Genomic DNA, 25,649 nt, shown 5'->3' with positions numbered 1-25,649 from the left:
AATGGCTAGAGGAGTAGTGTTGGTGCCAAGAAGTGGATAAGTTCCATATTTTGCTGGGACGGCTTTAAACTGGATTGTTGGAACATTTGTGGTGGAGATTTGATTGCCTTCAACTATGAGGAAAATGAGTGAGATCATGTACTGACATTGGAGGATTAGATCTGGATCACAGATGCCACTCTGTCTCATCCTAAAGGAATAAAAAAATGGGGTTCAGTCACTGAAGGTGAATTTGCTCCATTCACGAAGATCTTCTTACTCATTGTTTTTACAGATTTAAAAATGCTAGCTGCCCTAACAACAGACAAGGAAAAAAATGCAGCGCTTGTTCCAACAATTATGTAATATTGTAAAACTTTTCTTTGTGTTACACATCTAATGGATGCCCTGTTGAATGTTACTGGTATTCGTAAAGCTTGTGTTGTAAAATGCATCTTCTCAGACCCTCTGGAGGCCCCTGAGGTGAACTTTCGCTCCATGTCAGAGGCACTGAAGAAGCCTCAGGTCAAACCCCAGGAGAAAGCAAAGGAGAGCAGAAAAATCTTCAGCGGACCCAAACGGGTAAGACAGTGTCTTTTTTGCTCAACCAGTTCTCAGAGTTTTTATTTATCCAGTGTTTTTCCCACAAGAAAGATGAGGTTCTGTGGCTGGCTCATGCCCTTCTCCAAAGACCCTGAAGGAAAGGCAGAGTCAAGCTGGTTTTGACACTCCATCTTGATGGCACAGCTCAGAAAAACAAATATTCAGTGCATCCTAAACTGCAAATTCTAATCAGACCTGACTTCTTGTTGGATTATTCATCCAGAGAGGATTGAGCGGCGGGCCCAGCGGGAAGGGTTTGTCATCTCTCATCTTCTGCCTTAGATGACGTTAATGTGCTGCACTCTCTTCCCTGTTGGTGTGTGTCAGAAGTTTTTTTGGTGATTGATGTTATCCTGCTTTTGCTCTGATCTCTGGATTAAGTTTGTGGTCATGCCATAATCTGAATATCAGAATCACAGCTATTATTCTTAATATCTTGATGATAATACTGTAGAAACATTTATTGCAACACATGTGCCTTGAATATGGATTAATTTTTTTCATATATCCTGTTTAAGGAAGCGGCTTTGAGATGAATGTTTTAGTTATTTTTCCTGTATAAAGACAACAAACCATATTCGTTGCCGTTTATAATATTTAAGAATAGGCACTTCTTTGGCTTACGGTTTATTTACATTACCCACTATTTTAGGCTCAGAATTTGCTCACTGTGTTTCTTTTAGATTTAGTTTTATATAGTCTACTTCCTGATTGTAGAATGTATGTTGCTATTGTAAGAAATCATTAGCTCTTTGAATTGCTTGCTGTTATTTTTATAGAAAGCTTTGAGTTGAAATGTACACATGATAATATATTCTACAACAGCAGACAATTTCTAATGGTGCTTATATATACATACCCCCACACACACACTAGTATAAGGAATTGTATGCAGCTGACAGGTGTGTTGCAGACCACCAATTACGTAACAACTTGAGTGCCAAACAAACGCACCCTTGTCCCAGGACTTGCCTTACCTTTGCAGTAGACGGCTTAGCAGCACTGTGTCCGAGCTCCTGTGGTTTTCTCTTTCAATGTGACGCCCCCAGAAAAAAATGTTTGAAGTCTTTAGGGTTAGTGTGTCCCCCTAACATTTCGGCATTGAATCAGTGGTGGTGGCATCTGAGTTTAAAAAGAAAAAAGAAACTGTACTCCAGATGGAGTGTGGAAATGTTTATTCTTTGGGGTGTTTTTGATGGTAAAGTGATTGCTTGTGTGGTAGGATGCAGTAATGAATTTGTGGTCACATTTTCTCAATGTGCACTTTCTAATAACTCATACCATACCCAGTTATTTGGGCTGAACACTTATTTACACCAGTGACGAGATTAAAATTAATGACAGGTTAAGCGCATATCTGTTTACAATGGCACTGACTTTTGGGATATATGGGGCATCAGCTTAACTACCAGTCATTGAAATAGATGTGTTGGAAACAGGAGAAATGGATGAGTGTAAAGATCTGAAGGCTTAATTATGGCAGTAGTGTTTTAGTCTGAGTATCTCCAAAGTGGTACGTCTTGTGTGTTTCCAGGGAAGGACAGTCAGTTAACATGAGGGTTTTGAAAGCCCTAATGGGCTAGCCTCCTCTGTCTTATGCTTCAGTGATCCTTGGGGACCCCTGACCTATCTCTGGTTCACCAGTGGTCGGTGGAGAGGAGAGAAAAGGAAGGAGAGTTGGTGGGGTACCTTAAAAGCCCTTGGTCGCAGGTTCACTCCTGGTTCTAGTGCGCAGTGTGGCACCTGAGCAATGCGTACGAACCAGTCAAAATGTAACTGCGGCATTCCAACTTTCCCAACTTGTCTGAACACAAAAATGTATGTTTTGTGAACTTCTGATCTTTTCAATCTTTCGCTCACACAATACGTTGTCAGAAACCACACTGCCCTTCTAACGGCTGCACCAAGGGAGTCGAGGCCTTAAATGAATCATACATATAGGAACATCTATCCTTCCTCCACTGTTTGTTGTTGTTTTTTTCCCTGTCCTCCGTTTCCCTCCCTCGCTCAAACCTTCTGCTGTATTTATTCTTTGCAGCTCTGCTGTGGTCCAGCTTGGTCAGGTCCATGCCCCCTGTCTCTGTCCATAACTCTTCACCATCATCCTTCAGTGTTTTTCCCTCCTCAGTCTTAGTAATTATATCCCGCTGCTTGGGTATATCGCTGCCTTCTTTCAGAGGCAGAGCTATGACTTTCTCAGTTATCTCTCTCTGGCTCTGCTCTTTTTTTAATGTTTTCAGAGGTCATATTTGCTGTAGGGCTTTTTTTGGTCATTGCCATTTATTTTCTTTCCATGCTGTGGGTTCATCATGGTCTTGTTTGCCAAGTTCTCATTCAGTCCTTCATTTCACAGTGGGTGGTGAATGTTGGAGAGCTAGTGGCTTTCTACGGTCAGCACCAAGGTGGATAGATTACACCCTCTTGTGTGTGTATTTTTTTTTTTTTTTTTTCCCTCTCCTGTTTTTTTTCCAAAGCGTAGTTTTATGACTGCTGCTTTATGACTCTTAGTAATGACTCATTTTCAGCGCTTAAAGGTAATTTCGTTCGTATTTCGCATGCAGCATTATTTCTGGGAACAAGCCAGTTTTTCTCTGCATCTAGATTCACAGGTGTTGGCCATCGTCAACTTTTCACCTTTTAATCACTTTTACAGCTTGGCTAAATCATTAGGACAGCTATTAAAGATTTGCAGTATAATATTTGATTGCAGAACCACCATCAGTCTCTGCTAATGCATACAGAGCACTTGACTATTGATAATTTTGCTCCACTTGACTCAGCAGTTCAGCTCATTCAGCTGTTGCACTGATTGACGATCTGTGTTTGTGTGGGTTTGTTTCTCAGGAAGAGTGGATCGTGGGGAGGAAATTGGTAGAAAGTATTTTATTATTCGTCTATATTGTTCTGTAAGAGAGGAGTTCTTCAAATCAAAGATTAATCTCAAGCTGTCTAGAACTAAATGAACTAATTTCAGTGAATAGGACTACAATAGTACTCAGCATGAAATGGAGGTCTCACAGCATTTTATTTCCTTAATGTGAAGTAGGTGGGACATTATTTTATCCATTGTAATTTGATTAAATGGTGGAAAACTTGATTTTCAAAAGTTGTTGAATTCCTTCACTTTCCAAATATTTGTTTAAATAAACCAGTCAGGTTCAACGGTATCAGTTTCATTTTGTTCTGATTTGAGGATGTTTTAACTCAGTCTACTCAAGATAACCTACTTCCCTTAAGTCCAGATGAAATGCCACCAGTGGTCACTGAGGAACTGCAGAAAAGTCAGTGTCCAGGTCAATCCCATTTCATGTACATTTGAATTCTTAAAGAAGTCTGGTGTGAAATGTCTCAAACATAACCTTGTCCAATATACCATCCTCTTTAAATGTAAATATTAGAGCCCCAGGGTCATCGTCATGGTGTTTTAGGGAAAGGGTTTGTGATAATTGGTAGTGAACAACCTTTCACACGTTCCTACACATACACATTCTGACCTTGTGACAGAATGACTCTTGAAGTTTAATGGATTGGCACAATTAATTGTACACAGTATGAACTACAACATGACCCAATATAATAAACAACAATGCTGTCCAAAATTCAAATCTATTGTTTTAAGCCATTTTACACAAGTGTTATTCAAGATTTTATGTTCAACAGTTTTTATAAAAAGGGGAAAGGTGGTTGTTGTTTTGCTGTGAGGATAGTATTTCCCCAAATCCTTTACATTTCCTTTAACCTGAAATAATGTTTAATAATAATTGCCAACCATTATCATGTAACTTGTAAAGTTTTTCTGCAGTATTACTGTTGCTGTTTGACCATGGCTTCCCTACCTCTGTAAATCCGAGGTCCTGCTTGGCACGGCTTAAGCTGAGATTAGAAGTGTGTTCCAAGTCACCACAACCCATGAAATGCACTTGAGCCGGTCCTTCGCTCCCTGCTAGCCAGAGGAACGCTAGTTAATTACTGTAAATGAAAACAGCCTCCTAAAGACCAACGTTTTAGAGCCAAGCCCATGCCCTTCTCTCTTGCTTTTCATTTTTATTAATAACCCAGCTGCAGGTCTACCCGCTGTCCCGGGCTTATATCCCGATTCGGTTGCCAGGTTGTGCCTTATTCCCCCTGCCGACTCCTCTCTGTTCAGCTTGGCTGCTCGTCTCCAGTCGCATCCTGCTGTTTGAGTAGGTTTGGCATCTATTGCAGATTTTAATCTGTGATTCTACCGACCCCGTGTCCTGCAGCGGATCCTAAATGCTCTCCCGCCGAGACTAACGACCTGAGCTCCGATGTGCTCGGCCTATGCAAACAAGGGGAAGGACGTGGCCGGCCTGAGTTTTAATTAGAGTCTCGTTAATAGTTTGGACAGGAAAGGAATGGACTCAGCTAATGCCGCTGCAGTTTTTGCAACTGAATATACAGGGCGGTTTATTTTTTTCAGTTTTTTTTTTTGCAGATTGATGGTTCTTGATGTGTAATTGAGCAAACTGACATTGAACTAAAATGTCAGAGCACTCAAGCACCAGAGCTCCCAAGATCTGCTCTAATGTGAGGTTTTGAGCAAATGTGTGCTTCATCAGATGCCCATTTTTGCTCAAAACATTTAAGAAGAAGAAGTGCAAAAAGAATATAATCAATTTGATACTGAGGGAACTGTAAGCTATAGTGCTGATCGAGGTGTTGTTTTATTGTCACACCACGATGAATATTCTGTTTTGTTGATTTTGAAGGACTTCGAAGCATTAGAATATTTTATTTTATTGCATAAAATAGCAACATTTCAGTGGCTGCGCAAATTGTGCTAATTGTGTCTAATTTATTTTCTTAATACCTAGCCATTTTATTAAGAGTCTTAGTTGCTGTTGTCCTCCTCTGTTCTTTCATCAGTGGTCACTTTCTTACCATTGAGCTGCTCATTTGGATTTTTTTTTTTTTAAATGGACCACTCTCAACCAAAAAGTGACACAGATGAACACTGATGTGTGAAAAAGCTTTAGCAACACACACACACACACACACACACACACACACACACACACACACACACACACTTAAGTGTCGCTGCTGTGCTGAGAATGACCTGCCACCCTGGTAACATCAGGACAGCAGCGATCCTGTGGTCAGAAACTCACCAGTGATAAATGGGGTAGAGGGGAGCTGATAAACTGTACTGCAGCCGGTTTGCTACAGTCTGTAATTGTACACCTATGCAGTGGAGCGATAAGGTAGACTGAGCCGGTGAAATGGCCAGTGATTGATTGTGCATGGCAGGTGTTTCTGATAAAGTGGACAGTGGATGTCCACACTAGATGTGCAGATTAAAGAACAGTTGAAAGAACAGAGAAACTAGAGCAGTAATAAAAAAAAAATGCTAGCTTTTCCCAATAGCATCCCCTTGTGGTCAGTTCTTAAACATGATAACTATGAGTGAGTGAGTTACAAGCCAAGTCCATGAGATATTTGGCATCTAAAAAGTGGGCAATTAAAACAACCTTTGTATGGTGTGAAGTAGCACTGGGCGCAACAGGCTCATAAATTACATTAATTAATTTATACCTAAATGTTTTATCAGGGAACTGTTTTTATCTTTCACTTGATTTCATTGCCCAACTTTATGCAGATTTGCTTGCTTTGCTTTCTCCGTTTAAATGTTTCTTTTTTGTTGCAGTCTCCAACGAAGGCTGTATATAATGCAAGACACTGGAACCACCCAGATGCAGAAGAGCTGCCACCACCTCCTCCCTCAGCATCACAGGCCACTCCGGTGAGTGCTTCATACACACAAATACACAATACAAGCCTGTCAAAGCAAGTCAGTCCAATGAAGTCTAATCTTTGGCTTTAATTCATTAATGCTCAGTTTGTTCTACCGTTTTGTTTTTTAATTCCGCTTACTAAGTGAAGCGCTCAGGCTGTAGATGATTACGTACTGCTTTTTAGTGAACACCATATGTTAGAATCGAGCTGTGCCTTCAGGGTTTCACTCACAAGGTGTTGTAATGATCTGATCACCGCTAAAGTGACAAAAGTACTTTTGGACTTGTTAGACTTGAGATTTAATTAGAAATTAAACGTTGTGTTTAATCTCCTGACAGATCAGAGCTGACTTTGTTCTACTTTAACACCCCCCGAGTTCAGCTCCCAGAAAATCTAAACTTAACGTCAGGTTTTGAAAGTAACTCTTGATTATCAGAGAAATATATCACAGTACAGAAAACTGGATATGTACAGCCTATATTAATGGTGAACTTTTGGGTATCAGTGAATTTCAGAAAGGTTGACTAATATGATGCTTGAGCAACTGTACTTGCTCTCCTGCTTTTTAGTGTTTGTTACCTGTTAAATTAATTAATTCTCTTTTTTTAAATTTTTTATTTTATTTATTTTTTTTTTTAATGTGTGCGTGTGTGCACCAGACCTACACTCACTCCTGCAGTCCCTTCTGCTGTATACATCTCAGTGACTCGGCTAGTTGTTTTGCTAGTTCAGCACCAAATGCCAGCTGTTGAAGGCCTCTTATCAACAGAGCACCATCAGCTCTCATTCTCTCTCTCATTTTTTTTTTATAACATTATCATCTATAGGCACACACTCAATTATACATATACACTTTTAAGTATTTTGAGGTTTTTAAATTGATGTGTATTCACTTTTATAGATTCCTGACCTGTCGAGTAAGTGTATGTTTAAAAAAAATAATAAATCAGTTGAGTGCTTTATCGCTTAGATTTCCCATTACAAACTGCTTTCATTGTACATAGAAAGCTCTACTTATTTTAAATTCACTTATTATGTGCACAAATGCTGCTATTTCTTCAGAACACATACTGATATTAATACACCCACACATCTTAGCACTTTTGAGAAACTGAGTCATTGTAGTGGCAGCCATCAACCTTAACAGCATTAATGCTTAAAGCTTGTGTTTTCAATATCTTTCTGTCGCTCACTGTTTTCACCCCAGGCTGGTTCATCCGGAGTGAGCAAAGAGTCAAAGTCACATAAAGAGGATGAAGGCGTGTTCAAAACTCCTCCTTTACCACCCAAAGTCATCAAGTCAGTGACCATCCCCACAGAGCCTTATCAGGACATTGTCACAGCACTGAAATGTCGGAAGGAGCACAAGGAGGTGAGGCGAACAGGGTTTGGTCCAGCTTTAGTGACGCAGGAGTTTGTTAATGTCTTCGTTTTATCTGAGCCATGGTGGAGGTAGTGCTGGCGGTTTGATTTCTATCTCTTGTAAATGAGATTTGATTTCTGGTTTTATTTAGAATTTTTAACGAGTATGACCTGCAGTCCAGCATGGGACGTTTTCCACTGCTTTCACATCTGCTTACAGTGCTGTGTAAATACAACAAAGTTTATGTCAGCTGAAACCAAAAGGCGGTAGGTATTGTGAAACCCATCATCCAGCCCTATACTGAAGTGGAATGGCATTGAGTAAAGCTCAGAGGAGAACTAAATCACAGCACTGCAGTTGTGTAGGCAGAGAAAAACAGAGTGAGATGGGAGAGAGCTCTGCATCATTAAGCTACACCTACTGCTGCCTTTGCCTGTTTTTTTTATGTTGGCGTTAGAGCGATGGCCACTGGTCCCCAGCCAAGAGCCAGGAATAGCCCATTTCTCTGCACTCTGATACTGGCATGTTATCACACACTGAATGTTATGTAACTATTTAGCTTGGAAATGGTCCTATATCTTCTTGTGGGTCTGCATATCCGTTGTGCGAGGCATCATTAACGGTGCGTCAGGCTTAATCACCAGATTTGCTGCAGTGTGGCGCAATATTGAGCGTCTTATTTCAGTGTGATTAGGGAATGTCAATCAATCAAATTTTATTTATATGGCGCTTTTCACAACAAAAAGTCGCCACAAAGCAGCTTTACAAAGATCCGGGTCCAAGCCTCCTTTGAGCAAACCAGGGGCAACAGTGGCAAGGAAAAACTCCCTCAGGAAGAGAGGAAGAAACCTTGGAAGGAACCAAGACTCATTCGGGGGAACCCATCCTCCTCGGGTCGACACCGGAGACACAACAGAGAACAGAAGTAAAAGTGAAATGATGACAGATGAAGGGGTTATAGTAATATAAATGTAGTGTTTTAGTGATGATGGAGAAGCGGAAAAGAAAATGATGAGGATGATGATATTAGTGATGTATGAGTCTGATGAAGGAGGAGGTGATCAGGGATTCTATGAGAGTTAAAATTAGGTGCAGAGTTAATCTGAGATAAAACAGCATGGCCAAGCATGATAGTGTAGATGAGACAAGGCCAGGATCTTATACAGGATACACAGGGGCTGGATCGGGGCAACACTTGGAGAGCAGCAGGACATCTCAAAGCATGAGAGAGATGGGAGAAAGAAAATCAGACAAAGGGAACAAATAAAAATAGAGGTTAGTAGGGTCATGGTAAAGAACGGGCAAATTTGTCCTGCGAAAAAAGCTTCCACGGGTCAGGCAAGAAAACCCAGCGACAGACAGCGGTTACTAGAGAGCTAACTAAAAATGCTGTAGCTATGGTAGTATGACAGGGTTAATACAGAACAGTGAAAATATGAAAACCAGCCCGAACACCAATAGAGAAGGAGTAACCTGAAAGTGAATGATTAACCAAAAGCTTGTTTGAAAAGGTAGGTTTTTAATGTAGATTTAAAGATTGAGAGTGTGTCTGAGCCCCGAACAGTAAAAGGGAAGGCTATTCCAGAGTTGAGGAGCTTTGTGAGAAAAGGCTCTTCCTCCTGCAGTGTTTTTCTTAAAGCGAGGAACAAAGAGTAGATGGGCATCCTGTGAACGAAGTGTACGTGACGGGTGATAAGGTATGAGAAGTTCAGTAAGATACTGCGGGCCTAAACCATTATAGATTTATAAGCTAAGAGGAGTATTTTATAGTCAATGCGAAATTTTACAGGTAGCCAGTGTAGGGACGAGAGAACTGGGGTGATATGTTCGAATTTTCTAGCTCTAGTGAGCACCCTGGCTGCTGCATTTTGAACTAACTGAAGCTTGTGTAACGCTTTGCACGAGCTCCCTGCCAGTAGCGCATTGCAGTAGTCTAGACGTGAAGTTATAAAAGCATGCACTAGTTTCTCTGTATCTTTTAATGATAAAATATGCCGAATTTTGGCAATATTGCGTAGGTGGAAGAAGGCGGTTTTGACTGTATTGGATATGTGGGTATCAAATGTGAGAGTCGAATCAAAGGCTACCCCTAAGTTTTACGAATGTCTGTCTGTCTGTGTGTATGTCTGAGAGAGCCAGGAGCACATATCTAGCAGCTCTCTCTGATAGTAGGATGTGTGCAGATAACTCAGATGTCTCCTCTTGTTGATGAACATTTTTGCAGCTTTACACAGTAGTCCAGCACGTGAAACACTTCAACGATGTGGTGGAGTTCGGAGAGAACCAGGAGTTCACAGATGACTTTGAGTATCTGGCCACTGGCCTCAAGGCTGGTCAACCGCTTAATACTCGCTGCCTTAGGTGGGTCCCAAACTTTTACTCCATTAGAGAGCTCAGTTTATTAATTAATGCACAAATCTGTCTTGCAAGTGGAAATTATTAGCATTCTGAGTACACTGCACATTATTTCAATTTCTTGTGAGTCCTTTTCAACAGTACCCCTGTTTAAACAGCAAAGGATGTAAACAAGATAATGTAGTCTAATAAAATCAATGAAGATGTCAGAGAAAAAAAACATTTTTAATGGCTTTGAATCTGTTGGGAATTTCTTGCTGTTGTGTCCATCCTTGAAAAATGATATAAATTGCTAGCTGCTGTTTTCAGTTTGGAAACAACTCATTCCCTCCCTCCCTCCTCTGTCTCCTTCCTTCTCTTTGTGCAGTGTTATTAGCCTGGCCACGCGCTGTGCTCTGCCCAGTTTCAGGATGCACCTCAGGGCCAGAGGAAAAGTGGCTAATGTCTTTAAAACCCTCAATGATGCCCCGCAGCATCCTGTAAGCCATCTACCTTTAAATAAACACATACATACACCCACTTGAAAAATCAGTTGCTTCATTATACAGGTGGATAACGGCTACAACCTGTTCATAGAATCTAATGTATTTCAGCCTAGTGATTGCATTTATATAAAAACATGATCGTATTTTATTGAGTCTCTCTCCCTGTGTCTCAGAACCTAGCTCTATGCACAGCTTCGCTGATGTACATTCTGAGCAGAGACCGGTTAAACATGGACCTGGACCGAGCCTGTCTGGAGCTGATGATCCGGTTGCTAGAACTGGAGCAGGACAAGTCCGCTGACAGCCAGCTCACGTCGAAGGAGATGAACAAAGTGAAAGAGAAGATCCGCAAACTTTGCGAGACGGTTCACAATAAGCACTTGGACCTGGAGAACATCACGGTATTGTTTCCACTGCTGCGGGAGGTTTCAAAGTCTCTGTATGTAGGCAGTGGCTTTGGCTGTGCACACCTTGAGCGGGTGTTTTTCAGCACTCATGGTTTCGTGGTTGTCCTGTGAAAGTGGTTAAATCTAAACAGGCTAACGTAGTTTTGATTTTCAGCCTCAGTGTTTTATTGTTGTTCGTGTGCAGTGTGTTTGCAAGCGAGAGTCGACCTTGTTTTAAGTGTTTCTGATTTGTGTTTGTCGTTCACGCAGACGGGGCATCTTGCCATGGAGACGCTGTTATCACTGACCTCGAAGAGGGCTGGAGACTGGTTCAAAGAGGAGCTCCGTTTACTGGGAGGCCTCGATCACATTGTAGATAAAGGTCTGTCAGTGTGTGGGTGTGTCTTCAGTGCTGTTTAGTGTTTTAGCTCGAGCTTTAAAGGGGTTTAACAAACTCTTTCAAGATCTGTATAATATAAGAGTTGATATGTGAATGAAGATGTTCAGTGTGTATTGATGTGAAATAGTGGATTGCAGAGGAAAAGTGGTGCAGACAGTATCAACAGGACGGAGATGCCTACAAATCAAAACGTAACGTTTTATTTGTAGTCTGGCTTTAATTGTAATTGGTAAGTTTAAAAATAAATGAACAAATTTCAAAACCATTTTCTCAGGCATCATAACCTACAAACCCTTTGGATCTTCTGGTTCTTATGAACAGTTTTGGGACTGTTTCTCTGGAGCCAGGCCTTCAATTCAAATGTCAAACAAGTTTCATAATTCAGAAATGTACAAAAAAGGGGTAAATCCCTTGCATTTTTCCTCAAAAGCCAAATGATACAAACGGCAAGTTTTTGTGGTCTGATACTTATTAGTGTGCTACACAAAAGTTTGACTTCAATTGTTTTGTAAGCATGATGGGAGAGGTTGGGAGAGAGTGCGTGTTTGTGACAGCTGCATCCTTTCCCCTGCAGTGAAAGAGTGCGTGGAGAATCTGAGCCGAGAAGACGATAAGGAGAACCTGGTGGCATCGCTGTGGGGGGCCGAGAGATGTCTGCGGGTCCTAGAGAGTGTGAGTATCTTTCATGAACGCAGACACACACACACAAACCTAAATCTAAAGCTGTCAGAAACACTAACTTTGTTACCCTTCACAAAGACACTTCAGGCTCGTCAAATACGCAAAGTAGGGTCAGCAGACAAATGCCAGATTAATCACTTCACGACCTCTGTTTTATATAACTCCAGTGACAGTACACACTGTGTCCGGTCAACAGGACGTTTTCCTGTCTGCTTAAGCCCAGCAGGCTGCTGCAGGGCAGAATTGTTACTGTGTAGTTTACCATGGGTGACTGCTGTAAACCTCTGTGACTTCCTCTTTAGCCTTTACTTGTAGTCTTAATTCTTCAGTGCAGGGAGGGAGCCGAGAGTGGCTCAGTGTGTGTGCTCTTAATGAGGTGAGAGCAGCCTGCTTTACCTCTGGCATCCGGCCACACCATATCGATCAGTGCAATGAGTAGAGCCAGCAGGGCACGTCAGGGCTAAAGCAAGCTAACGCTGCAGCTAACAGTAGGATTTAGATTGTAAAACTGGTGTTTTTCTTTCTTTCAGACAGAGCTGCTCAATATATTTAATTGTTTCTCTTGTGTGAAATCACAGCCCTCTTCCATGCATTATCTTTGAACATTGGGATGAATCAAGGCTTTCACATAATCCAATAAAGCATACAGTTTTGCCTGAAACATTATTTTTACTTCTGTACAAAATAACTTTCTTATGGCCACTGGTAACAATGGGGGCAGCTGTAGCCTGGTGGTTAGGGAACTGGGCTTGAGCAAGGCACCTAACCCCCAACTGCTCCCCATTTGCTGTGGCTAGGGTTGCCCACCGCTCCAGACGTGTGCTGACTCTCCCCTAGTGTTTAACTACATGGATTGGGTCAAATGCAGAGAACAGATTGCTCTGGGCACAAGCAGAGTGGCCAGTTTCATCTGAATCACAGCATTCCTGAGATTTATTTCCCTGGAAATAAATGTTTTGTGTTGAAATATTTTTTTTTTGGATAAAAAGAAAATATTATAGACCCATGTTATTTGCAAAAGTTTAGACGAAAACCTGTATCAGATGTTACATTAAGGCTTCAGAAGATAGTTTTATTTATTTTTTTAATGGAGAATATTGCTCTGTTTTCTCCCATAATGCAGGACTTTTATGGCTCATCACATGAGAAAGTGTTCTCAGATGAATCTTTCATATTCTGCATGGTGTATCATAGTTGTCTGTGACTACTACTGTAAAACACTCTCCCTACATTCTTAGTTTCTTTCCTTCTTTCTACTTTTTTACTCTTTCTGCCTATTCATTTTTTTAGGTAACTGTACACAACCCGGAGAACCAGGCCTATCTGATTGCCTACAAGGACTCCCAACTCATCGTCTCTTCTGCGAAGTAAGATCACACACAAACTCTCCATAAATACATAAGCGTGTGTTCTGCTCCAGCGTTATTTCGACCTTCTCTTTGGTCTGATGTAACTTTATCTAAAGCTTTGCTACTTGGTCAGTCAGCAGTAGTTTTGCCTGCTGTCCTCCACCACCGGCTCTTACGATTCTAACAGACTGGCCCACTGTAACAGTCCAAAAAGCACTGCAGGAGCACAGCTTCACCGCTTGCCAGGGCCACGCAGAGCCCAAAAAAAAAAAAATAACACCACCTGGAAGAGACTTGGTTTGTGAGGATGGAATTGATTCTGAATGTATCTCCTATTGCATGACCAGCCGGTTGCATCCAAGGTTGATTTTTCTTTTTTAAGTCAAATGTTTGTACTTCAGTGGATGTCAAACAATTGCACAAGATCTGTAGTTTAAAAAAAAAAAAAAAAAGATGAATCCCTTTTGTGTAGGGTCAGTGTGAAGAAATACAGAGCCCCAAAACAGAGGCTGGCACTGACCTAAATATCTGAGAAAATGAACTAAAAAGCTGAGTTGCCTTCTGCTCAAATGAATTAAAAATGATGCCATGTTTGTTTTTCCAAAACAGAAAGTAGATATCACCAAGTACAGCATCATTTATATCCTCTTTATCTTTCTCTTGCATTATCTTAATTTCAGACAATTTCATTACAAAAAATAGTTGCTCTACTACTCCTCGAGTTTAGTCAAAGTGGATTCATGAGAAAAGTTGCTAACTGAAGTTGCCCTCTACAATTGACCATTGTGCTTCCAGTACATACTGAATTTCATTTGGGGTTAAATTGGTCTATCTATGGAATTTGTTTCATTCACACAGCTTTTGGAGCAGTCTGGATGCTCTTCCGCTGCTAATACAATTAACCAGAGGCTTCCCTGCTCCACGGCCGGAGTCAGACCGCTGCTTAGTGCCCTGTGAACTCACCTCATACTGCAGACTACAGACTGCAGAGGAGGAGGGGGTCTGCATTAGTCGACAGAGCCCTCGCGCTCTTGCAGCCAGCTGCTTGTTCGGTTAGGGTTTGATTGTATGGTTTGCTGGCAAATTGATCATATTATCAGATGAGATGCAAGTGCTGTTTAAATAAGATAGATGGAAGAGATACAGCAGTAAAGAATATAATAGAGCAAAAATGCCAGCACCGTTACAGATGTAATAGGATTTAATAAATTATATCCTCTCTCTCATCTCTTACCGTAGAGAACATGGGTCTGTTCCAAAACCTAGTGAGCTGCCTGAGTAAGCACTGACTCTGGAGACAGCTGTTTAAGTTGACACTGTTCTAACGGTCATCTGTCCTCATGAGGCAGATTATTGAGACCTTCTAGTCAGAGAGCGATTGTACGCCCACTGCCCGCAACTGGTGTTTACTTACCTCAGCGGCTAGTATTGCCCCTGTTTCAATGCGGTGGATTCTAATCGTCCTGTTTTTATCACAATTTAAATTACTTTTGCTCAAGGAGAAACGCGAAATTGCCAGGAGTTGTTCATTTGGCCAATTGAAGATATCTTGGTAGACATCTTGGGACAGACCCCATATGTGCTCACTATGTACTGTTTTAAACACTTCCCTGTGAGCTGATGTTAGCTTGTGTATCCTGCTAATAGAGATGAGTCATAACTAAGATCTGCAGTTCACAAGCATACAAAACACACAAGCCCCACCTCCACTTCCCTTCTCCTTAACTAATGAGCCTTCATTATGCTGATTTCATTATTTAAAGGCGGACAATGGTGAAGCTGAGCCTTCGTAACTAGCTGCACTGTTGGTGCTCTCAGAGACTGCATGTGTGCTACACAGCATGTGGCCTTTAGCTCTCTCTCTCTCTCTCTCTCTCTCTCTCTCTCTCTCTCTCTCTCGTGCAGACGTTTCTATAATGACTCGGGGTCTAATAGAGGACAAGCGTTGTTTCTCCCTCTCAGCCTCCCTGCTCTGCTCTTAATGCAGCTTGCTTTGTCTGAAGGCCCTGGCTAAGCTGCTAATGTTCTCCATTTGTCACTGCACTCGCTCCATGGGCTAAAGTGCTTCTTCACAGATTTGTTTTCTTCATCTGTACACAGAATGGACAGGAAGAGCTTATGGGGCATATGTATGCGTGTGTGCTGCTTTTCATACATGTGGAAAGTTATGGCATTTGTAATTTATATTGTAATTTCAGAATATATTAGTCAGTGAATAATTACAGCAGGTGTACTGAAATTAGCCGATTTTTTTTTTATTGACCTTCCAAGTTAAAATGTGATTTTAACCCTGAAATTGAATCACTAAGCATAAAAAAATTAGAAGAAATAGAAGTACAGTTTATTAAAAAAATTTTTTTAAACAATTAAAAAAAATTAATTTCCATTGTCACTTGCCCAATATCAGTCTTGTGCTGAAGCACTGTTCATTTGTTTGTTTCTCCCAGGGCTCTGCGTCACTGTGAGGAGATGATTCAGAGATACAGCAGAGAGGTGAGCATGAGTTCGTCTGGGACGCCGCTGCCCTTCTGCAGCCACAGCAGCGTGGGGAAAGCAGTGGAGGACTGCATGAGAGCCGTGATAGGCGTCCTGCTCAACCTCACGCACGACAACGGTGAGTCAGCCTTCATGAGCCAACGACAACAAACAGAACAATGGCAGAACAATGACTGGATGTTAGCCGTGCCAAAATGTATCCATATATTGGTTTCTTTTTTAAGATCGAACAAGCAGCTCAGTACGGTTTCAGCTTTATTTTGGTTCATTTAACACTCCCCCATCAGAGGCAGAGGAGTTGGGCATCTGTTTGTGCCAACAACTTTCCAACAGCTCATCATATGTTCTCTCCTTAATGATTTGTTTTATGAATCTAATTATATTCATGGCGTATAGAACAATGCAGGCTTTTTGCACATGTGGAAACCGTCATATCGGAAAAGCTGAGTGTTGTGGCCTTGAATAGTAATTTTACTCACAATGTGAAATTTATGTGCGCTATTCCCACGATGTGGTGCTGTTGAGAATTAGCTGCACTTTCTTGTTTCTCCGCTGCTGGGTTGCCGTGGCAACACAGCTCTTGTAATTCACTTAGCTCGTGCCGAAACTCCGTAACGCATTTGTGAAGCTCGCCGCGGCGCAGCCTGTTGTTCTGCAGGAGACGGAACTCTCCAAGTCACTAAAGAGATTTTTGCTTTCTGAGCTTTGTAGCTAGTCAGAACTGGCTTCCCACATGTACACTCTCATGCTAATAGCTGTTACACGTTTAAAAGTAGTTGCAAGAACCTGATATGTTAGATTGTTGTGTCAAATCTTTGAGAAGATCATGTTAGAATGAGCTTTAAACCTGTGTCAGTGTCAAGCTTTGAGACATGAATCCAAAAATATAAACACGTAGAACATGTGAGGTATAAATTAGTGATCATGTGGCCACTACACCAACCAGCCTTCGGAAAAGTGAAATATTCATATACACAGAAAAAAGGCTTTAGGAATTGATACCTTTCTCAGCTCCTCTGCAGGTAGTGCAGTGAATCTCGGGCTGATTGCCTCCGGCAGCGGGACTGCCAAGCAAACGCAAATCTTTGTCCAGCACTGATGTACTGTCTGCTGATGTTTTGTGGGCTCTTAATGTAAATGGTTCACATTATTCTTACAAAATGTGAACCAATGTGGAGCTGCTGATTAAAACTGTTTTCTGACAGCGAATTCCAGGCTACATTTTTTTTTTAAATGAAATGCACTGTGTTGTAAACCTCTGGTCAGAACAGAAGCAGGGAGTACTGTGCATTCTGAAGAGCTTTTTCGTTGCTTGCTGCAGCCAGGGCCTGAGTAATGAATTCATTACCTCCACACTAACCCCCCCTCGCTAACTACCATTTGTTCTTGTGTCTGTTTACAGAATGGGGAAGCACAAAGACGGGTGAACAGGAGGATCTGATCATCACAGCACTGAACTGTGTTCTCAAGGTTCCTCAATATCTGCCTCAGGAGCAGCGCTTTGACATCAGAGTTCTGGTGAGTCTTTCAGCCTTTCCTTTGTCTGACGTTCGTACCCCGTGTGCCAAAGGTTGTGTTCTCCCACTCACCTCAAATGTCTGTTACTCGTTTTCTGAAGAACCTTCAATGCCAGACCTCTGCAGATGCAATTCTTTGGTCAGTCTGAACTCTAAACCATCTGTTAGCACACATTACATGTCATCACTGTCCAGTGAGAGGCGTATGAAAAATGTATCTCCATCTTTGTCAATTTTTAGTTCACTACATCATTTAAACACAGCAGTATGAACATTTTATGAAGAATTGACCAATGCTCCAAATTTACTCTGAAATGCATCTTTTTACATAGACCTCAATTGAAAGTTGAGATCTATTCCTTCTCCTGTAAGGTTACTGTTTTTGGTGATAATTAGTCAGTGATAATATCTTGGCTATAAGTGTTCACCTCCAAGCTTGTTGAGCAATTGATATTAGCATCAGGGGACAGGAAGAAACAAAGAGAAGCAGCAGCAGATATAGATATATATATATAAAAAAACAGATATAATGGAGCAATGTGTAGATTACAACTACGACTTTAACACAGTTTGGTAATACATATTCAGCTTTAATTATAAAAGCCAGATCACCTTGGTGGTCTCAGCTATAGAAACATATGGGACATGTCTTTATGAAAACAGTTATTGCTATTTAAATCGCACTCAAAAATGGGTCACAATATTTCCTTAAAACTGTCAGGCGCTAGTTTAGATCTGGCACCACGATGTCCTTGTTGGCAAAAGTAAAATCCGCAGCACTTTGTGCAACTGTGTTCATTTTCTTGTTGGATGTGCCATGGTTTCAAATTAATCTATATAAAAATATTATAGAAAAATCTATAATAAATGTTAATATAACATTTCACTGTTTGGAGAGACAAACTGAATAAAATCTCAGCTTTTTCAGCAATCTTTACACATCAAATAAAAGTAAAAACAGCTTTCTGATATTGCCTCATTAAAGAAGAGTAGATTAAACTGCAGAAATAGCTCCCTTTCACATCAACTTTAAATAATTAATTCAGCGATATTAAATCCTGAGTTAAATGTTTGCGTGTGTGTATAGGGTCTGGGCCTGCTCATTAACTTGGTGGAGTACAGTGCGAGGAATAAGCATTGTCTCATGGAGATGGAGATGCATGATGGAGAAGTGTGGGAGTCGATGTGCCTCTCCAACCAAGAGGAGCTTAACACAGAAGGACCCCACAGTGCCATCGCTGCTCTGGTGAAGGTAGGTGTCTCTCTCTCTCTCTCTCACAAACAGTACATAAACATAGTGCCAGTATTTCGGATTTTTCTCTCTGATTGTATATCTATGCTTCACTTGTTCGTTGAGGCTCATAAACAAAGCACTCAACCAAGCCTGCTCTGTGGGGACTCTGCTCCGGGGGATAGATGATAAGCTTGGTTTCAGAGGATGTACTGTGTGATATATGGGACCTCTGCCTTAGTGGGGTACGCATGAAAAATGGAACCGAATTTGAGTTGCCACAATTTCACTTTATTTAAATTACTTGGCTCACAATTCTCTTTAGTTGCCAGTGTCAAGTAAATCGCTGTCTTTCTGACTTAGAACAGAAGAGCAGTGTGTATATATATTTTCATTAGTAAATCTGCTCCTGAGAACCAGGAACTGCCTTGACCATGATGTTGCCAGAAGCCGTAGGTGCTTTATTTCAAATGAACACCAGTTGATTTGAAATACGCTGAGCCTAAGGTAGATTACTGCTAATTGATTGTGGATTATTATTATAATATTACTATTATTATTTTTGGTGCTTGCAGCTGTTCCTCCAGCGTGAGCATGCGGCCGTGCTCGCCGAGACTGAGACGGATGACTTCATTAATGACGTCCCAAAGGCCAATCTGGACCAGAGCGGAGAGTGGCAGGAGACGACGTCAGGAGAGATCCAGTGGGTGGCTTCGGAAAACAACCCCTCCGAAGACCAGAAGAAAAAGGAGGAGGATGAAGAGGAGCTGGACCTCAACAAAGGTAAAGAGCGAAAGTTTTCTTCACGAATGTAGTAGAGTTTTAGTGTGGATTCACCTTGTTCTAATATCAGAGTATCATCTTTTCCAATGCTGTCTCTATATAGCTCTCCAGCATGCAGGGAAGCACATGGAGGACAGCATCGTGGCCTCCTACACTGCACTGCTTTTGGGCTGCCTCTGCCAGGGAAGCTCTGTAAGTTATACACACATCTGAGTATCACTACTACGCAAAAATCTCAAGTTATTTTTGTACTTGTTTAAATGTGTTGTCATATATCACATGTACAAGAGATCTTTTAGGGTCTTGAGGAAATGTCTGTGACATACCTGAGGCAAAATACTTCACAGATCAAACAGTGCCCCCACCCCTGACAGGCCCTGTCCCAAACGGGTGGTTTCAGCGCCTGTCCCTTTTAATCATAATGAACCCCACACAGCTCACCATTAGCTCAAATCTTTGCTCAGTTCTCCTCTTTGACAAATGACAGAACTGCAAAAAATTGCAAGAGACACTCTTGTTGTTTAAATATTGCTGTGTTTACCCCCGTCTTGGCGCTCTAACAACGGTCCAGCGCTGTGACTGGGCAGACTCAGAAGAGAGGGTGGGGTAATTTTAAAGTCTCTGAACTTTAGAATTGATGTCAGAAGAGTAGCAGAATCACAACCCATGTTTTGACTTGGGTAGCACACAGAGAAATGGACTCTGTGGTCTTGTTTCACATTGTGTGGGTTTGGTGGGCTCCAGATGCCTAAATTAATCACTGAACAAGTGACTTTACGTATCGTTTTCTCAGCTGTCGAAGCTCGTTTATTGTGCATTACTGTTGATTGCAAGAACAGGAATATAAACACACTCGCACAAAGGCATCTGTTTGTATTCGCACAGGAAACTTGTTCTGCAGGAACCCACGTGCTTGTCGGACTACGAGAGGCATCACAAAGAAACAAAGGAAATTCTCCGCTGCTTCGAGGCCTCTTTGTGTTCCCGCAGCTCTTATCTGATCAAGTGGTGCATGGACGTATCCTGCAAAGCCACACAGTTCTGTAACCCACGAAGTCTCTTAGCTTCACGATCATTACAGTTGGACTCTGAGGAACAAAGGCTCCTTGAAGCCCTTGGCAGATAACCGTTATTGAGAGGCTCTTGTTTTCTTTTGTAGTTGAACGTTAGGGGAGTGTAGTCTTAATTGCGGTCTTAAGGCAGGTCCATTAGAGCAGAGTCAGACTGGGATGAGTCTGACGGTGCCAGCGTTTGCTTTCAATGGTAATTTCAGGGTCATGGCTCTTGAGGCGAGCATCTCTTTCTCGCCCCCAGCCCTCCCTCCCCTTGTCACTTCAGTGCCCAGACACACACAGTCAGACACACTCCTCTGTGTGTGGCTGACGTCTGGAGCTTTTATCATCCTGATGGTTTTTGGACATGGAGATATTTTTATTTTATTTATTTATTTTTTATATTCTGTTTACAGAAGAGGTCTCAGTCTGGGTTCATAGCAGCGATGGCCACAGTTTATACTTGTGTCTTTGAGACACATCAGTTTTGAATAGGCTTGTCAAATTTAATGCACTATTAAAATGATTAACATAATTTTTAATGCGTTTAACACCATTTGTGGTGCTATGGTTTGTTAGGCTGCATTTAGTTGTAGGCCAGCTGTGGGGCAATGTTTCTTCTGTTCAGAACAGTGCACTATAGTGATATGTAAAATAATCTGCTGATGGTGCTGTTGACTAATTTGTTGTTTGTTTTTGATTTAGATGAACGTTAGCACTGTGCGGGAAAACCTTCCGAAAGGAGATTTCTCCATAATGACAGAAATGCTGAAGAAGTTCCTGAATTTTATGAACCTCACTGTAAGTACTGTGTAGAGCTGGGCAGTATAATGTTTTTCAAGGCATAAAAACCTTTATTTTTATTATTATTATTATTAAAAAAATTATTAACAGCTAAAATATATTGCTCTGCAATAATAAAATATACCATCGCCGTTTAAAGCAACACTAGGTAGTATTTTTACCTTAAAATTACAGCTACAAAATAACTGTGGTCCTCCACTGAGCTGTAACAGGGAAAATAGCGCCTCTGTTGTTGCTACTCCAGGCTCAGCACTGCAGAATCTGCACTATGTAACTTGTTTAAAGGAGGGTAGGAAAACACTCCTCCTCCTTCCACTTTGATTGCAGGACAGTTCAGCTGCAAAGTGTAATTCACTTTTACATCAGAGGAAGGTTACCGTCCCTTGATGTCGCCCACCCATGCCTCGCTCATTAATATGAGCAGCGTACGAGCCAAGAGCGAGGGGGTATTTCCACCTCCTGTGCCTCTCCAGTTTTTGAGCATTTTTCAAAGTTAAACTAGGGGTGAAGTTAGCTGAAACATGCAGGGTGCAGTTACTCTGCATGTCTTGTTCACATTAGTCCACTTTAACTGGATCAAATGCAGTGAGCAAAAAGTGGATATCAAGTATTTTGTGGCAGTTTTGCTTTGTATCGTTCTTGAGATATTGAGATACGAATTGTGAAAATGTGGTAAGGATATATTACTGTTTATGTATTTGTGTTTGCAGTGACTTGGCGTTTGTGAATATATAACGGCTGATGTGAGTTATATCTTTCTCTTACAGTGCGACATGGGAACGACGGGGCAGAAATCCATCTCTCGGGTCATCGATTACTTAGAGCACTGCTAGTGCATCCGCAGAACTCACTTTTTCCCCACAGACATACACACACCAATGCGGAGAGCAACCCCTGAGACCACCAGCATCAAGACCTCCCTCCTGCTCCTCTTTTGAAGGACCCCTTTGCAATGCCCTGTCATGTCCCAGAGTGAAATATGTTAAGTCGATCTCAGAGAAATATTTGTTTGTTGTATATTCCCACTTTTTCAGCACAGTTCACACAGGTTTGTTTTTGTTTCCCGTTTTGTTTTTAATGATAAATCGACAGCAGTACAGCAGGGAAAGTCTGTCAGTGTTCTCTCCCCTCTCTCTGTGCTTTCAAAAACCCATTTTCTCATTGTGCCCTGCGAGTATGCTACTGTGCTATGGCCGGGTCGCTCCCGTAAAGATGTTTTTCTTTAAACCCCCCGATCAATAACTCTCACTCTATGGGCACCTCAGTGCCACAGACGATGGATAGCTTTGATCGAGCACTGCTCCGACTTTGTAGTAATGAAGGTTTGGCCCCATTTTCCCTCTTTTGAATTTTAAAAGTGGTAGGGCACTGACCTGTCCAGTCCTGAGACTGAATCTGAGGGGTCTTTTGTTATGTAGGTTCTGAAGGTTGTGTCCACACATGCTTCTCCTCCTCTTTGTTTTTTTTTCTGTGACTCCACTCTGTGCAGGGCTGTGAATAAAGTATTTCTCATCAGGTGAGCAAAATGCAAAAGGGACGGAGGGAGCTTTACCCTTTTAACACTCTCACCATGTGGAATCATGGTTCAAAGATGTGTCATTTCTAAAATATTAAATGTCAAAGTGTTGCTGAGCATCGGAGTCCAATAGTTGTGCAGTTAAATCATGCAGCCTACCCCTCGGCCTGCGGTGGTTATTTGAACCCTCCAGCTTCGAAATGAAAAAATCTTTCAGCTCCACGGTGTTTGCTGTGTTTTCAGCTCGTCTTTTTCTGGTTTATTTTATTGTGTTTCCTAAATAATTAATTTATTCTGACAGGCACCACGTGATTTTCAGATTTCCATAAAGCACTTGAAGTCGTGTCATCTCTGCCAAGGTCAGATCCTTAAACACGTCTGATGAATATGTTCCTGTGTTCCAAGTTAATACAAGTTTCAAGACATCCTTTGAATATAAGCTTCACTGTTGCAGTTTTCAACAAGCTATGAGTTCACTGGAACTTTTAAACTTTTATTTTGAAGTTTCCAATTCTTTACTAGCTATGCCCACAACGCTCTGTTGTTTTCTGTCTCTTGATAAAACTGAAAGATGTACAGTAAAAGTCATTCAGAATATTAATTTCTTTATTTACTTTTGCCATTAAATTTCCCAAATGTGATCTTGCAGTTTCCTGCTGCAGACTTTTCTCTCGGGCCATGAGCTGTTCAACAAACAGTGTCATTGTGAGCGCGAATGTGTGTTTGTATTTTTTCTGTCAGGGCTGTATCCAACATACTAAACATCCCAGTGTTTTTTTTTTTTTTTTTTTTAATTCCCGCATTCTGGAAATGAACAGAACCACACAATTGTACATATTTCTGTAAATATTGGTTATTGGAAATCTAGAATGATAGACTACTTTTCAGAAACCAATCTTATTTTTATTTTATACAGCATTTTTCTCAGTTGTGTTTGGGGTGAAATTTAAAGAGGCGTCAAAGCCAACTGCAGGAACCTGAACTTTGTACTGATTTCCGAAATGATGTCTTTGGTTACTTGTACATAATTTTAACTCAAATAAAAATTGCTACTTTCAATATATGCTATGATGTTTGGCTATTTATAAACTAAGCCCAAAGGGACAAAGAAATTCAACACAGCACAAGTTGTTTTCGATTTCTTTTTTTTTTATTATTAAAAACATTTTATTTAGACGTTATAATTTTGTATTCGGAAAAAGCTCAATCATTTCAACATTCTTAAATTATCACTAACAAAGTGCAAAAATATACCCTACATTTACACCAGAAAATTCCTTTCTATGGGCTCATTACTTGGCACCGTTGCTCCTTTCCCAGCAGTGTGTTATGGCTTTGTGCTCCAAGTGCGCTCGGACAGTTTCTGCACTGTGTTCTTGGTGCTTGCCGTCCTGTTCGGAGCTATGCTCCGTTTGCAGACCTCCCTGTCCTGCATGCTCGCGTTGAGCTGCAACTCGCCAGCGTCCACACTCTCCCTGCAGCAGCTCGCTCAGTGTGCTGATGTAGATCTGTGCCATCTGGAGTGTCTCAGATTTTGACAGCTTTCTGGCGCTCTCCACGTTAGGGATGACGCTCCTGAGCCTGTCGAAAGCCACATTCAGCCCCAGCATCCTCCTCCGTTCTCTCGCATTTGCCGCCAGCCTCCTCCGCTTGCGTGCCCTGGCCAAGGCGCACTGGTCCTTATCGGCCGCAAAGCATGGCTCGCAGCGAGCCCTGACCTGCAGCCCTTGGTCTGTCCAACCGCTGCACAACAGCGCCTGGACCTCTGATGTGTCCTCAGAATCCCATCGGTGCTCAGCAGTAGAGTCCCGCAGTAAGACAGGCCCGTAAGAGCTGTGGCAAGGCATCATCACACTTTCCCCGGAGGCTCTCAGCATCTCTTGCGCTCTTTTGGGTGCAGGAGCGGTATTTATTGCCAAGCCTCTTCCATGTGTGGTGCTGCAAGGGAGGCGTGGTGCCGAGGAACTGACATGAATAGAGATGAAGAGTCCCTTTGATAATGACTGCGGGGAGTGCATGAACCGAGCTCATCAAAACTGGATTAGGTGCGCCTCAGCGAGCGCTGGACGCGGGCAAACGCCACGCTACCGAGAGTGGAAACCCCGCAAAAACCCTAAAGGAGTTAAAACCTCAAAGCCACCCAGGGGTTAAGAGAGTGAACTGCTAAGTGGCCAAACGAATGGTATAAAATCATTTTCCCTTCCACAAAATGTGAAAACAATGTGGTCTTCCATGAAGGAAAGCAGCCCCCCCCCCAAAAAAAAAAAGTTCTTTCAGTCGGGGTGGATGGGCAGCAGTGTGCTTGGCCTAATCCAATTTCGCACTCCGCACACTTTCATCCAATTACATCAAGACCATCCCCACTCCACAGTCTCTAATACCCCTGATAAACAAAAGAATATTTGATTCTTTGAGGCGAGAGGTAGGGGGAGGGGGGCATTTACCACATGTTGCGACTGGACAGCGCTGGCACACTTCACTTATTAAACCTAATGAAGCGTCTCCTGGGGGCAGAGGGCCCGGATGGTTAGCTGAGGGGTGGAGATGCGCCTGTCAGAGCGAAACCAGCTGAACTGAAACCAAGTTTTCACTCGAGGGGTGGTTCAGCGACAGGGATGAAGTGGAGAAAGTCTCTTATTGTTTTCTTTCAACGCATGCCAGCAAGGCTATAGTGCGCTGCAGCCCCTTGCCAAAATGAGGGCGTGCATCAGGCAGAGGTCATTGTGCACACCGTTACAGGGCCCCTGTGCTGGCAGCATGTTGTAATGTGCAAAAAAAAAATGTATAAATAAAATACAAGATTGATTTTAAAGCCTAAATTTGACCAGTTTAACTTCAGCTGTGAAACTGTCCAGCAAATGACAGCTTGTTAAAGGTACAACAATCTACATA

At 41.9% G+C, this 25,649-nt stretch overlaps 1 protein-coding gene across 5 annotated transcripts in view; it reads left to right on the top strand.

Annotated features, from left to right (window-relative positions):
* waplb (WAPL cohesin release factor b) overlaps positions 1–23,804 on the top strand; it is a 35,510-nt gene extending 11,706 nt beyond the window's left edge. For all 5 annotated transcript variants that reach the window (XM_066663671.1, XM_066663672.1, XM_066663667.1 and 2 more), the window contains 16 exons: positions 443–561; positions 6,251–6,346; positions 7,547–7,711; positions 9,927–10,063; positions 10,425–10,536; positions 10,716–10,943; positions 11,199–11,310; positions 11,903–12,000; positions 13,300–13,376; positions 15,806–15,972; positions 17,257–17,372; positions 18,459–18,623; positions 19,178–19,385; positions 19,489–19,577; positions 21,143–21,238; positions 22,009–23,804. In XM_066663671.1, the coding sequence (XP_066519768.1) occupies positions 443–561; positions 6,251–6,346; positions 7,547–7,711; positions 9,927–10,063; positions 10,425–10,536; positions 10,716–10,943; positions 11,199–11,310; positions 11,903–12,000; positions 13,300–13,376; positions 15,806–15,972; positions 17,257–17,372; positions 18,459–18,623; positions 19,178–19,385; positions 19,489–19,577; positions 21,143–21,238; positions 22,009–22,074 (2,051 nt within the window). In that variant the 3' untranslated portion in view covers positions 22,075–23,804. The remainder of the gene's footprint in view (positions 1–442; positions 562–6,250; positions 6,347–7,546; positions 7,712–9,926; positions 10,064–10,424; positions 10,537–10,715; positions 10,944–11,198; positions 11,311–11,902; positions 12,001–13,299; positions 13,377–15,805; positions 15,973–17,256; positions 17,373–18,458; positions 18,624–19,177; positions 19,386–19,488; positions 19,578–21,142; positions 21,239–22,008) is intronic.
* The last annotated feature ends 1,845 nt before the right edge of the window (positions 23,805–25,649 follow it).

This window comes from Hoplias malabaricus, chromosome 3, assembly GCF_029633855.1.
Source record: "Hoplias malabaricus isolate fHopMal1 chromosome 3, fHopMal1.hap1, whole genome shotgun sequence".
Taxonomy (NCBI): Eukaryota; Metazoa; Chordata; class Actinopteri; order Characiformes; family Erythrinidae; genus Hoplias; species Hoplias malabaricus.
Note: the sequence above shows the minus strand (reverse complement) of the source record. Positions and strands in the feature narration are given on the sequence as shown.